Raw genomic sequence first — 13115 nt, forward strand, 5'->3', positions numbered from 1 at the left:
ATCCTACAAAAATGAAGTTTGCATCCAATGTGTCTGCCATGTGCCCATAAAACACCCCAATGAGTCCTGTCCCTTTTGGAAAGTACAAGTCTTTTAGCAACACAATAAGTTGAGAGCTTCTTTCTTGTAGTTGGGTGTCATTCCTGGCAGGCTGCAATGGTGTTTATGTCCAGCAGATGACGCCAAAGTGGCACAAGTCAGAGGAAGCAGATGGGCTGCTGACTTGTACGAACACAAAAGTAGTGGGTAAGTGAGCTACTGTATATGGAAAGACATTAAGTAATACATGTTTATACTTTTCAGGTGTATTAGTCCAACTGTTTTTGCATTTCAAATGGTGCTCAATGCTTGCTTAGAAAAGCATTTTGTGTTGCCCTGTTGGTACAACTCCCATATTTTCCAATATATCCAAATTATGTTTGTATATTACTGAACATGTCGTTAAATGTTCATTCACAGTGACTAACATGAGTGAACATTAGCGTGGACAGCCACCAGTGGACGCTGTAGACTTATGAAAACAACAGTGACGTGGAATGAGATCGAGAGTTTGGTGAACTTGCTTAGTGCTAACATGCTTATTATGTTGATGTAGCCTATCCAGCCTCCCCGGCAAGGTGTGTTTTTGATGCTATTGTGTTAGCTGAACATAGCAGACATCTACTCAGCCTGTTGTTGTGTGTGCTATTGTGTACTTGAATAACTTGCCTTGACACATGAAATGTTTTTTCTTGCTCTTGAATTTTGTCAAATATGTTTCTAAATCAGGGGTCGCCAATGTGGTGCCCGCAGGCACCAGGTAGCCCCCCACGAGCACATGAGGTGCCCACAAGCCTGCTTTTCATTCAGGTTTTCAGTTAATGATAGAACAGTAGAAAGAAATGCATTCTGAAATGAAAAATATGAGTTGTGGACACCAGCATTTTGTTCATGTTCTGGTAAAACAAGCGTATTCGCTTTGTTTGGGTTTAAAATAAGCTCTGAAAATAAATGTTAAGAAATGAGTAGCTCTTGGCCATTTTCATTTTGTAAAAGTAGCTCTCACAAGGAAAAACGTTGGTGACCCCTGTTCTAAATAAATGCCACTTATAGTCCAGTGTGACTTTTTTTTTCCTCTTCATGACGCATTTTTTGACTGATGCGACTTGTCTGGAACATATTGGCATCTTTCAACATCTTCACGCATGTTTCAACGGCATTACTTCCTGTTTGCCCAAACTACAAGGCATACAGGCATTAACGACATGTGAATAAAACAGTGACATTAACCACAATTTGCATTACTTTGACAGCGTTCTTGCTTACTATGACGACTATAGAAAAAGCAGTATATTGTACTGCGTTGCATCATATCGTCTGATTAGATAAGAAGAGCAACTAGAGAAGACGGTCTGTTTACAAATAGCTTGTGAATGCTGAAGAGATGAACCTGAAACGCTGGATGGAAAATGCAGCTGCTCCAGCTGGTGCTGCTGCTGTCAAAAAAATGTCTTTTCCTCTCTATGGAAGGACGACAGGGACAAGCACCTTGCAGCTCACACATGCCCCCGCCGCTTCAGGTGCTGCACGTGCCTCCACGTATGACATGTCTTTGTATTTTTTGGTGGGATTAGCAAGAATACTTCCATGGCATACATTACACGGCCTGTAGAAACACATGCTGTATAAGAGATGTTTTTGTAACATTATATTATTGTTGGCTCCATGCTGACTAACACAAACCATCTGCCTTTAAGTGCACTCAGCGCAGTGCGCTCAAGACGGTAGGCTTGGCCGCACACTTCAGAGATGAGATGCTGGTGGTAGCCTCATCTTAGCTTCCTGCCCTGTTCTATTTCATCAGGAAATGTGCACATTCAACCCTTATTACTTAAGGAAATGTTCGAAACGATAGAAAATACATGTATAATATGTTTCAACACATCACAGCTGGTCTTGCATTGTTTGTTATGTGGTGCTATAATGTATAATTACATTATTTAAATAATAAAGACAAATGCCCTGCGATTGGCTGGCGACCAGTCCAGGGTGTACCCCGCCTGTCGCCCGAAGTCAGCTGGGATAGGCTCCAGCATGCCCCCGCGACCCTAATGAGGATGAAGCGGTATAGAAAATGGATGGATGGATGGATAAAGACAAATATGTAGTGCTATATTGTATATTTTGCATTTTTAAAGGTTACCTTTATGTACTGGAGTTTGAGTTTATCCTCCTCTATCTGTCTTCTTTTCTTGACAATGTCTTCCTGGATTCTCCTTTTATCCTGTGGAGAAAAGTCAGACATGTTTGAACAAGTTCTGTTTTTGTCCTTACTCTACGACCTTGAAAAGGACTGATCAGTCCTTGTCAATCACCTAAAAGTAAGGAGAAGCCACTTTGACCCCACCCACTTCTACCTTCAGCATGTTTTTCCCTGTCCTCAGATGTCCTCAGTGGTGTAGTTTAGACACAGAAAGGCAGTTTTAGTGTGTGTACTGATTAGTGTGTTGGCGGGATAACGTAGCCTGAAATTAGCTCTCAGATCCTGGATCAGTGTGGCACTATAAGCGCCAGTGAAACGAGATCTCTTTAATTACGTCTGCTGGTATTTCTAGACCAGTCTGACATTGGCTTGGTTTGGTTTGATTTATTTGGAACATGCGTACATTGGAATACAATTCACAATTCCACATGTCCGAAAAGGAGTAGGAAGAAGCAGAGCTTATTTACAGTAATCCTACCCCATCAATTGCTCATACATTTGTTCACTTCCTGTATTCAACAATGACAACAATCAGGATATGTGAGAATGTGTTTGGGTAGAGTTAAGGTTTGTAGATTAATATAGAATTACACCTTCCCTCCATTCATGAAGTTCACGTCATATCCATCAACATCCATGTCTTTCCCCAACATTAATCCACGTTTTGGAGATTGAAATTACTTTGAAGGGTTCATTGAATTGTCTGAAATCTTGCTTGATGTTATTGTAATCCATCCTTGTAGTAAAAGCAGTTGTTTCTCATATAGAAGAAAAATGTCCTTTCTTTTGTTGTTCTCAATCTCTAATCCAATGGTGTGTGGTGTGGATGGGTCTTCCTGTCCTGCATGGTCATGTGATCCTGTAATACTTATGCCGATACAGCAGATATCGGTATCGTCCGCATGTCCAAGTATGGTTGATGCTTGATGACATTTAATGTGAGGTTTTGGTATTTTCCAACATTTCCTTTCTAACCAATAAAAGATGTTTTCTCTGGTTTCTGATGGCATATTTTAACTGTGTTCAACATCATCACATCGTTCACTTCCATGTGTTTTAAAAAGCTGCTTTCAAAGATAGTGTTTGGAAAGGGTCTGTCCCCCGGTTCTTGCTTCAAACAGTAATTGGTTGGCTGACTGATGATGCATTTGGTGTAGAAAGTACCCTGCAGTTCGATAGAAGCTGTGCACGTCCACCAGCTCTCTTGGAATGTCCACGCACGTGTACTTCATTTTGATTCCTCATTGTCCATACTGCACCGTGACAGCGCTACAAAGATGTCCTGACTCAGCAGGATGTGCATACCGTGATCGCCTGGAGGCGTTCCTTCAGCAGGTCGGCTTCTTCCATGATGGGCTTCCGAACAGTAATATCTGCAAGATACATTTAGATCAGATTTCCAATGGAAGAAATCATCTCAAACAGAATAACCATTGCAACATCACCATCCAATATATACCATGAGCATCACACCCCCATCACCATAAACCAGGAAACATTCAGTCAAACATTTTCACGAACATTTTCATCCATTTTCTATTTCTATTAGGGTCGCAGGGGTATGCTGGAGCCTATCCCAGCTGACTTTGGGCGAGAGGCGGGGTACACCCTGTACTGGTCACCAACCAATGGCAGCATTTTCATACACTGTCTTGTGTTATCCTACACTATTGTGTGTAAAAAACAAGTCCATTTGTCCTCTACTGCATCACATGATTCACCGTACGTGCATGTTTGTATTAGTGTGATTTTTTTTGGATTAGTACGGCGGCTAAATAACCCACCATGGGGCCAAAGAAAGTTGTAAGTGTAAACACTTTTGAATTCAATCTCACCAGAATGTACAAGAAGTCTGCATCAAAAAATTTTGAACATGCAAAATTGTGAATTGTACTATGTAATGTGCTCCAGTTTGACTCGTATGCATGTTCAGGATGAATTAAACCATTACAATAACTATCCATAACAATCTCAGTAACAATAACTATTACATCCTGGAGAGAAAGAAGAGATGAAGGAAGCTAATGTTATGAAAGGGGTAAAGATGTTCATGAAACACATAATGTATCACCAACAATGGAACATGTTGCCAAGTCAGTCCATCATCACATTTATGTTAGAGAACGTACTGGATGTACGGTACAGTATGTATGTCATGTATGTAGTGATCTCACAAGTCAAACTTACAGAGACGAATGTGAAGAAAGTAATTGGAGTGACGTCTCCCGAGCTGGCCAAGTTAAGCTAGCATGTTGAGTTGTTCCTTTAGCATCTGCTGGATCATCATCACCTTTCACACGCTGACATCATTTTCATACGCATCTTTATGATGGTTATGATGATTGTGCTTCATTGATGATATCGTGTCCAAACACATGGGCTTCTAAGTCAGTCATACACCCAGAAAATGACTATTTTTGACTTATAGTCTGAAAAATACACTACTTGTTCATTATCCTGCAGTGGTACTAGTAGTTGTAGTGGTTGTTGTCCTGTGTGTGTGTTGAAGTTGCTGTGTGATGGTGATTGCGTTATTTGTTTAATGACATTGTTAGTCAGGTTGTTATGTTGAGTAATGACCTCCTGCTGTTTCTTATGTGAAGACGAGCTCATTGCAAGTTTGGTTTTGGCTTCTGCTGACCCAAATAAAGAACAACTTCCTTTAAGCAAGCTCAAGTGCTTCTGCTTACCCAAACAAAAAACAACCTCCTTAAAGCAAACTGGTGCCTCTGACCATCTGCTGTAAAACTCAAGGACGCCATAGAGATACTGTATATAGATTTACGTTTAACATTTTTTGAATGACTTGTGCCATAGCTCATGCTCATGACGGTTTTTGGTGGTGTTTGTTGACAAGATAATGACTTGATGGAAAGATGATGCTGAAGCCTCACTCAGACTCCAGCTCCAGCAGCCCCCAGGTAAGTCGGCTTTGGAGCCCAGATATGGATGTATGGATAGGAAGCGGCTCGCTAGATGGTTTGCAAGAATGAAAGGCAGTTGGCAAGTAAAGGTCACGTTGCTGGTTTGCTGTCCACCTGTTCACACCACGGCAGTTGGATCCTTCATGCTAAAAATAGCACACATAGCTCCTGCTTGGTCTACACTGACAATGACACCATGGAAGACTAAATCTAAATCAGTCATACTCAAACTCACATGTATTCCTTGCTTACTGTTAAGGGTGTCCCAGTCCAAAATGGAGATATCTTTATAGTAGATAGATATCGGCCCAATATCGGCAAATAAAAGATCGTCCTGCATCTAAAATCTTTGATACTGGCACTCCGATACAAGCAGTTGATTCCAGGCTCCACTCCAGCATGCACCAGATAGAACCAATGTGATCACAACAACAGCATGTGCTAATGTGCTAACGAAGTAGCAAGGAGTAGCACTGACGTGTGCTAGTAATTTTCATCCAAGCCATTGCAGCTGATTATTCAACTTGTCATACAAAAGTTTCCTGTGGTGGCACAGAAGCGGGGAGGTTTAATACCATCAAGCTCATTTCACATTTGAAGCAGCATCACAAAAAATAGCGTGAGGATTTTCACAAGATCAACACTCCCTCAAAGATCCTACACTGTCCCAAACATTTGCAAAGCGTGATAAACTCCCACCGGATGGCAACAAGTCTTTACCTTGAAGACAAAAGAGTCAGCGGCTGTGGATGGCGACTTACTGGATGTTGGCTTTCAATGCTTCATTCAGCATCTGGATCCTCAGTACATGATACCCAACCACCACTATAGATAGATAGATAAGCATGTATACCCCAAATGCATGTGCAGTATAGATAAGCATGTATACCCCGCATGCATGTATAGTATAGATAAGCATGTATACCCCACATGCATGTGCAGTATAGATAAGCATGTATACCCCACATGCATGTGCAGTATAGATAAGCATTTATACCCCACATGCATGTGTAGTATAGATAAGCATGTATACCCCGCATGCATGTATAGTATAGATAAGCATGTATACCCCACATGCATGTGCAGTATAGATAAGCATGTATACCCCACATGCATGTGCAGTATAGATAAGCATGTATACCCCACATGCATGTGTAGTATAGATAAGCATTTATACCCCACATGCATGTGATGTATAGATAAGCATGTATACCCCACATGCATGTGCAGTATAGATAAGCATGTATACCCCACATGCATGTGCAGTATAGATAAGCATGTATACCCCGCATGCATGTGTAGTATAGATAAGCATGTATACCCCACATGCATGTGCAGTATAGATAAGCATGTATACCCCGCATGCATGTGTAGTATAGATAAGCATGTATACCCCACATGCATGTGCAGTATAGATAAGCATGTATACCCCACATGCATGTGCAGTATAGATAAGCATGTATACCCCGCATGCATGTGTAGTATAGATAAGCATGTATACCCCACATGCATGTGCAGTATAGATAAGCATGTATACTCCACATGCATGTGCAGTATAGATAAGCATGTATACCCCACATGCATGAAGAAGTACATTTCTCATACTTACTGTTGCTGACTATTCTTGTCATTTTGACTAATATCACTTGATGAAGCCTTTTGTATCATTCCACACAGTAACTCATCAGAGTACATAGGATTCCCGCTGATATCAGGTATCACATTGGTATCGTATTGAAGTGAAAAAACTGTATCGAGACACCCCAACTGTCCGTGATCCCTAGCAGACAATCCATGTCACATGACCCAAAGACTTCCTTGTCTGCTTCCTTGTGTGTAATCCCCGCTTTCCCTCCTTAATCTGATCTGGGATGGATTAACTGCTCACAGATGAAGTGAAAAGCACTCGTCAAGTCTCGAGCGACGTGGTTTTCCAAGACGTGTTTGTTAGCTTCATCGTTGTCTGACCTGTCCTCCACACAAAAGACATCCAAACACTGCCTTGGACTGCTTCCCTTTTTCTTCACATCTTCCTGGGAATTCCTCCTCATTCCGGAGGTCACACTTGATCTAAAATCTTTGTGTGATTTCCTAGCTTCTTTTCCATGAAGAAATACAGCAAGAAGAATTCAATTGTAATATCTGACACCCTATTCAAGCATTACAGTTGTTACATGGATTTAAAATCAGCATTTTGGAGAGGCCATATCCTGGGATAGTTACATGACAGTCACATGACAAGCATTCCTAAATGTTCCCTATATGTCACTTAGGGACTTGATGAGTTCACATGAAGTATAAAGCTGTACAGGACACATAGAAAATGTTGAATAGAAGACATTTTAGGATACTGAAAGTGTCACCTTGGATTCCAATGTTTGATCTTACACCCAATACCAATCTAACTGTGGCTCACAAATGGCCCCCGGGCCACACATTGGACACCCCTGACCTCATTGATGGCAGATTGGAACATGTTTGTGTAAGATGTAAGATGTGACGTACATGTACATGTACATGTACGTGTACGTGTACATTATGAGTGTACTGTATAGACATCATGCAGTTAGACGTAGAATAGTAATGACTTACCAAGCCTTTCGATTGGACGACAGCAGATCACCAAGAACTCTTACACAATATCCAACATGAACACTATACACAACATGACACAACACGCGCACACACACACACTGTACTCTATGCCTGCACCCTACACACTGCACAACACTCTTACAACACACTACATAAAACACCTCTAGCTGTCTCTCTCTCTCTCTCTCTCCTTCTCTCCAACACTCTATTCACCTCTCTCGCTCTCTCTCTCTGTCCAACACTCTCTTTCCCAACCACTCCTCCTCTCTCTCTACCAGTCACACGCAGAGGTCAGGTGTATCTACCACTACCCCATCCTATCATACACTTATACCTCATCCTATGATACACTTATACCCCATCCTATCATACACTTATACCTCATCCTATGATCCACTTATACCCCATCCTATCATACACTTATACCTCATCCTATGATCCACTTATACCCCATCCTATCATACACTTATACCCCATCCTATCATACACTTATACCCCATCCTATCATACACTTATACCTCATCCTATGATCCACTTATACCCCATCCTATCATACACTTATACCCCATCCTATGATCCACTTATACCCCATCCTATCATACTCTTATATCCCATCCTATCATACACTTATACCTCATCCTATGATCCACTTATACCCCATCCTATCATACACTTATACCCCATCCTATCATACACTTATACCCCATCCCATGATACACTTATACCCCATCCTATCATACACTTATACCCCATCCTATCATACACTTATACCCCATCCTGTCATACACTTATACCCCATCCTGTCATACACTTATACCCCATCCTATCATACTCTTATACCCCATCCTATCATACACTTATACCCCATCCTATCATACTCTTATACCCCATCCTATCATTCTCTTATACCCCATCCTATGATACACTTATACCCCATCCTATGATACACTTATACCCCATCCTATGATAGTCTTATACCTCATACTATCATACACTTATACCCCATCCTATGATACTCCTATGATACACGTATACCCTAAAAAATGTACAATGTTGTTGGTGGAGTGTGAGTGGGCCTTGGTTGTCATGATAAATATTGTTAGATTGTGTACTGCTTTTGAAAAGCTGCTTTGACACAGATGATGGATTTGTGTTGCCATGGCAACATCACCCACTCACATTTACAGCAGCCGGTCTATGGAGGAGGACGTCTATCAAGCTGCCTAGCCTCACAATCATGCCTTCTCATATATTTTATATCATATACAGCATGAGAGGACAGTAAAGGAGTTATGTTTCCATACACAAGATATTCCTGTATTCATCCTGATAGAGTACATGTTTTTCCAAAGACATGTCTCAATTTGGGTGATTATTAAAAAGTTGTTTGGCATGTGCCTGCATCTGCAATATGTAAAACAAAGACAAGCATTTTGTCTTTTTGCTGTAACAAAACAATATGTTTGTTTTTAATGTCATAACAGTATGAGCATCAATATTGGAAATATGCTGATGAACACGTAAACACAACATTCTTATTGCTTGATTTCAAGACACTAGCAAGATGAATATCATGGGCATGGAAACACAGTCAATTATTGTTATGCCATCTGCAAAATATTAACAATATTCATAAAATGTTGCCAATCTGACAAATGAGCAATGAAGCTTTTATTTGCTGACATAAAGGTGTTTGCTAATGTTCCCCCAGTGGTCATTTACCAGTGCAAGAGTGAAAAAAGTACAGTATATGATCATGTTGTATGTTATAGATTGATAATGATCATTCCTGTTTGCACATGGAAATTAATTAAATAAGTTGAAATGAGAGGCATCCATGTTGTACAAGTCATCATCATCATCATCATCGTGTTCTCCACAGCAGCCCCATGCAGAAAGCAGGGACTCCTGTTTCCATGGAAACTGCTCAAGCAGCTGACCCAGTAAAATTATAAATACAACACTTCACATGCACCACGCACAATAGCATCATCATTTTCAATCTGCTCCTGCATCTTTTTATCATTATGGATTAGATGGAACAATCTTTAAAATGTTCCATGAGTTGGGCTCCGCTTCATAAACCCATTAACCCGTTTCGTAAGCACAAAATGCAAGTTTACTCCCTCACACATAAACCCTCCATCATTTTTACAAAATGAAAGATGTATTTTAGCCCCTGTATATAGTGTATATACTCTACGTAGACATATACCGTATATATGGTTTGTATGCTGATCAACATGCCATGAAAATGCACCCTATTTCACTATGTTGAATCACACAGCACAACAAAAAGAAAGAAGTAAATGACAGAGGAGTGTGCACTGGAAGGAAAACGCTTCCCTCTGCTGGCATCCTTTTTACTTGACTAGAAAACATTGCTTTAAAAGGCTCTTTGACGTAAGGCTTTGATCCTTTCAATCATTCAATGCAGTCCATCTATACAGAGACTAAATACTATCGTGTTGTGATAAAAAGATGACTATTTCATGTGAAATGCATTATTTATTATTATTGCAATGAATGGCAGTCATTGTACATTTCCTCCTAAAAACGTTTCTTTTAGCACAGGCAAAATAACAACAACACAACAAAAAATGCATTCTGCGCTCTGAAGGCAAGTTTCTTGAACTAATTATTTGGAAGACAGCTGCTCTCTCACTGAGCCAGGAGACTGTTGCTATGGCAACTTGTGTAAGAAAATACCGACAGCAAGAGAAGTGTTCCATTCTAATGACACAACTAACCCACAAGCACAGTTTCTCATTGTTTTATCCTCAAGTCAAAATTCATTTAATCAAATACTTGGCTTACACATGATTTAAAAAAAAATTGATTGCTTTTCATGTTATTTTTCAACCCAACCTCCCAAATTTGAAATTACACTAATGTCACAAAATTCAGTTTCACTTTCATCACGTTGATGCAAGACACCAAAAAAACTAAACAAATCACATTAAATCATGAAATATTATAATAAGAAATAAAAATATTATTTGCTTTAACTTTAACATTAATTACACTGCATGGCAAATATTATATTCTCTGCAAAAGTATGTTTGTTGCAAACCAACAGCATTCATTCATGATAACAATCTCCTTCTCAATACAGATAAGACTAAAGAGATGATCATCGACCCAAGAACAAGGGAAAAGGAGCCGCATAGACCCCTGTTTATTGATGAGACTGAGGTGGAGGAATAGGAAGGCACTCCAGCGGGTGATCAAGACCTCACAGAACATTGTTGGGGCAGCCCTCCCCTCACTGCAAGACATTTATAAAACTAGAGTCCTACGAAGAACACACAACCTCATCAAGGACAGCACACATCCACAACACTCATTATTCACACTCCTACCGTCAGGCAGACGCTACAGGAGTTTGAAGTCCAGGACCACAAGGCTGGCAAACAGCTTTTACCCACAGGCCATCAGGCTTCTCAACGAAGCACTCACACACGCCGCACGCAACACACACTCATAGCACTTTATTTATTTATTGATTTATTTATTTATTTGTATTAATGTCTCTTCTGTTGTTGTTGATAAATTTTATGGTATTTATGTTTCTTATGTTCTTATTCATTTTCTTGTGTTTTCTTTTTTCTTTCTTTTCTTGGGAGAATGAACAGAATAAGAATTTCATTGCATAGAAGAACTACCTGTTTTACTGTGCATATGACAATACATTTTGAATCAATATGCTTTTTTAAACCAGGTTTCCAGTAACATCATATTTATGTTTTTCAGTTCACGTATTATATGTCAGATTCGGATGATTGACAATTTGGCAATTAACTCACCCTACTCTTGAGCCCAAAACGGCTGTACGCCTACGTCACGCAACAAATGTCAGCTAAAAGCTCAGCAAAAGCAATTTTAGTCACATTGAAACCACAATCACTTCAATTGGCCAATGTCCAAAACGAGCAAACACTGTGAGACCATCAAATGTCATTCATAAATCCATAAAGAGGATTTACATCACAAACTTCACCGAGCTAGACTCGAAACCGCCGTGAACGACCCCTCCAATTAAGTATTATTCCTCACTCGACATGAAGACAAATCAGTATAAAAACGAGCGTTAATGATGATGAATCTTGTCTCACCGCTGCTGCTTTCTCATCATAACTTTGTTTCATATAAATCAATGAACGTCAGGTCATTGTTTGGTGTTACAATTAAATATTTCCCACCACAAACAATGACGTGTGCCCAAAGAGGGCCCTTTAAAACCCAACTTCCTGTCGAGACAGTTTTCGGTAAAATATCTGATAAATCTATTGGCCAATTTGACATGTAGAGGCGGGATCTGCTTTGTAACGACATGTCAATCATTGAGATCAGACGGATGTTGCATTCGGAACACAGCGATCCATACCAACCACTGATCTGTACTAATATGTAAGTCTGGATACACCATACGTCACACTCGCCCGTGCAAGCCGCTGAAGCCACAGAGAGGCCATCTAACCACTCACATCTCGTACGTAGCAGACTACATTGGCACAGCGTACATAGTGTACAAAGTAGATGAAGAGGCTCGCAGAACATCTATATTTTAAATTAAAAAGCGGGTAGATTCTCCCATTCCTTCAAGTAACGCAACCTTCGTCCCTTAAAAACCATTTGATACGTTATTCTCTATCTTTTGGCTATATTAAATGTACTTTTCCCTTTCCAATTCTCATTGCCTTTGGGACAAAATTCTACTGTGCACCCTGCATGCATAGTTTTACTCCTCTAGAAAGAGATTTTCATTTTAACTGCAAATCCCATCCCTTTTTTCCACTAAAATCCATGGTCATGATCCTTTACTTTTTTTCTTACTTTCATACAATTCACTATGCTCTCGTCCGTACAAAATCTGAATCATAAAAGAGAGTGATTTTGGACAAGTTTTAAAATCATTTAACATTTTGCTGATTTTTTTTGTTTGTGTTATGAAATAGAAATAACCTCTTTTCTGATATGGAAATATATTTGAACAAAAACCACAGGAATAATATGTAATATAATATGTAATAATATATAAACATTGTCTCCATATGGGGGTTCATTTGAAATTCGGGTAAACAAAAAAAGAGTATTTTTTTAAATTTGCAAGCAACCGCAAATGATTTAGTAGTCTAGTGGCGGTTGTTTGTTTACATATCCCCCACGGCCCCCTATGTAAAGCTGTTATGACTCAGGTATGGTATGATATCGACAGAATGTTTAAAAATGATCATACCCGAGTCCTTATGACTAAGCTCAAGCACACCTGTTGTGCGAGGTTAGTCTGAAGACTAACCTTGCATTTAGTGTGAGTGGGTAACAAACTAGCAACACACTTAACAACTCACAAG

The 13115-nt window shown here is 39.8% G+C and overlaps 1 protein-coding gene across 4 annotated transcripts in view; it reads right to left on the reverse strand.

Moving 5' to 3' along the window:
* The window catches only part of palmdb (palmdelphin b), a 31418-nt gene extending 19487 nt beyond the window's left edge, over nt 1–11931 (reverse strand). Inside the window, exons 1-3 of one of the 4 annotated variants that reach the window (XM_054765496.1) lie at nt 11877–11931; nt 3548–3615; nt 2183–2263 (exon numbers count right to left, since the gene is read on the reverse strand). In XM_054765496.1, the coding sequence (XP_054621471.1) occupies nt 2183–2263; nt 3548–3592 (126 nt within the window). In that variant the 5' untranslated portion in view covers nt 3593–3615; nt 11877–11931. Of the gene's footprint in view, nt 1–2182; nt 2264–3547; nt 3616–4429; nt 5912–7758; nt 8314–11876 lie in introns of those variants that run through there. The other 3 variants (XM_054765494.1, XM_054765495.1, XM_054765500.1) reach the window with 3 other exon arrangements.
* Between the last annotated feature and the right edge of the window lie 1184 nt (nt 11932–13115).

Source organism: Dunckerocampus dactyliophorus, chromosome 21 (genome assembly GCF_027744805.1).
Source record: "Dunckerocampus dactyliophorus isolate RoL2022-P2 chromosome 21, RoL_Ddac_1.1, whole genome shotgun sequence".
Lineage (NCBI taxonomy): Eukaryota > Metazoa > Chordata > Actinopteri > Syngnathiformes > Syngnathidae > Dunckerocampus > Dunckerocampus dactyliophorus.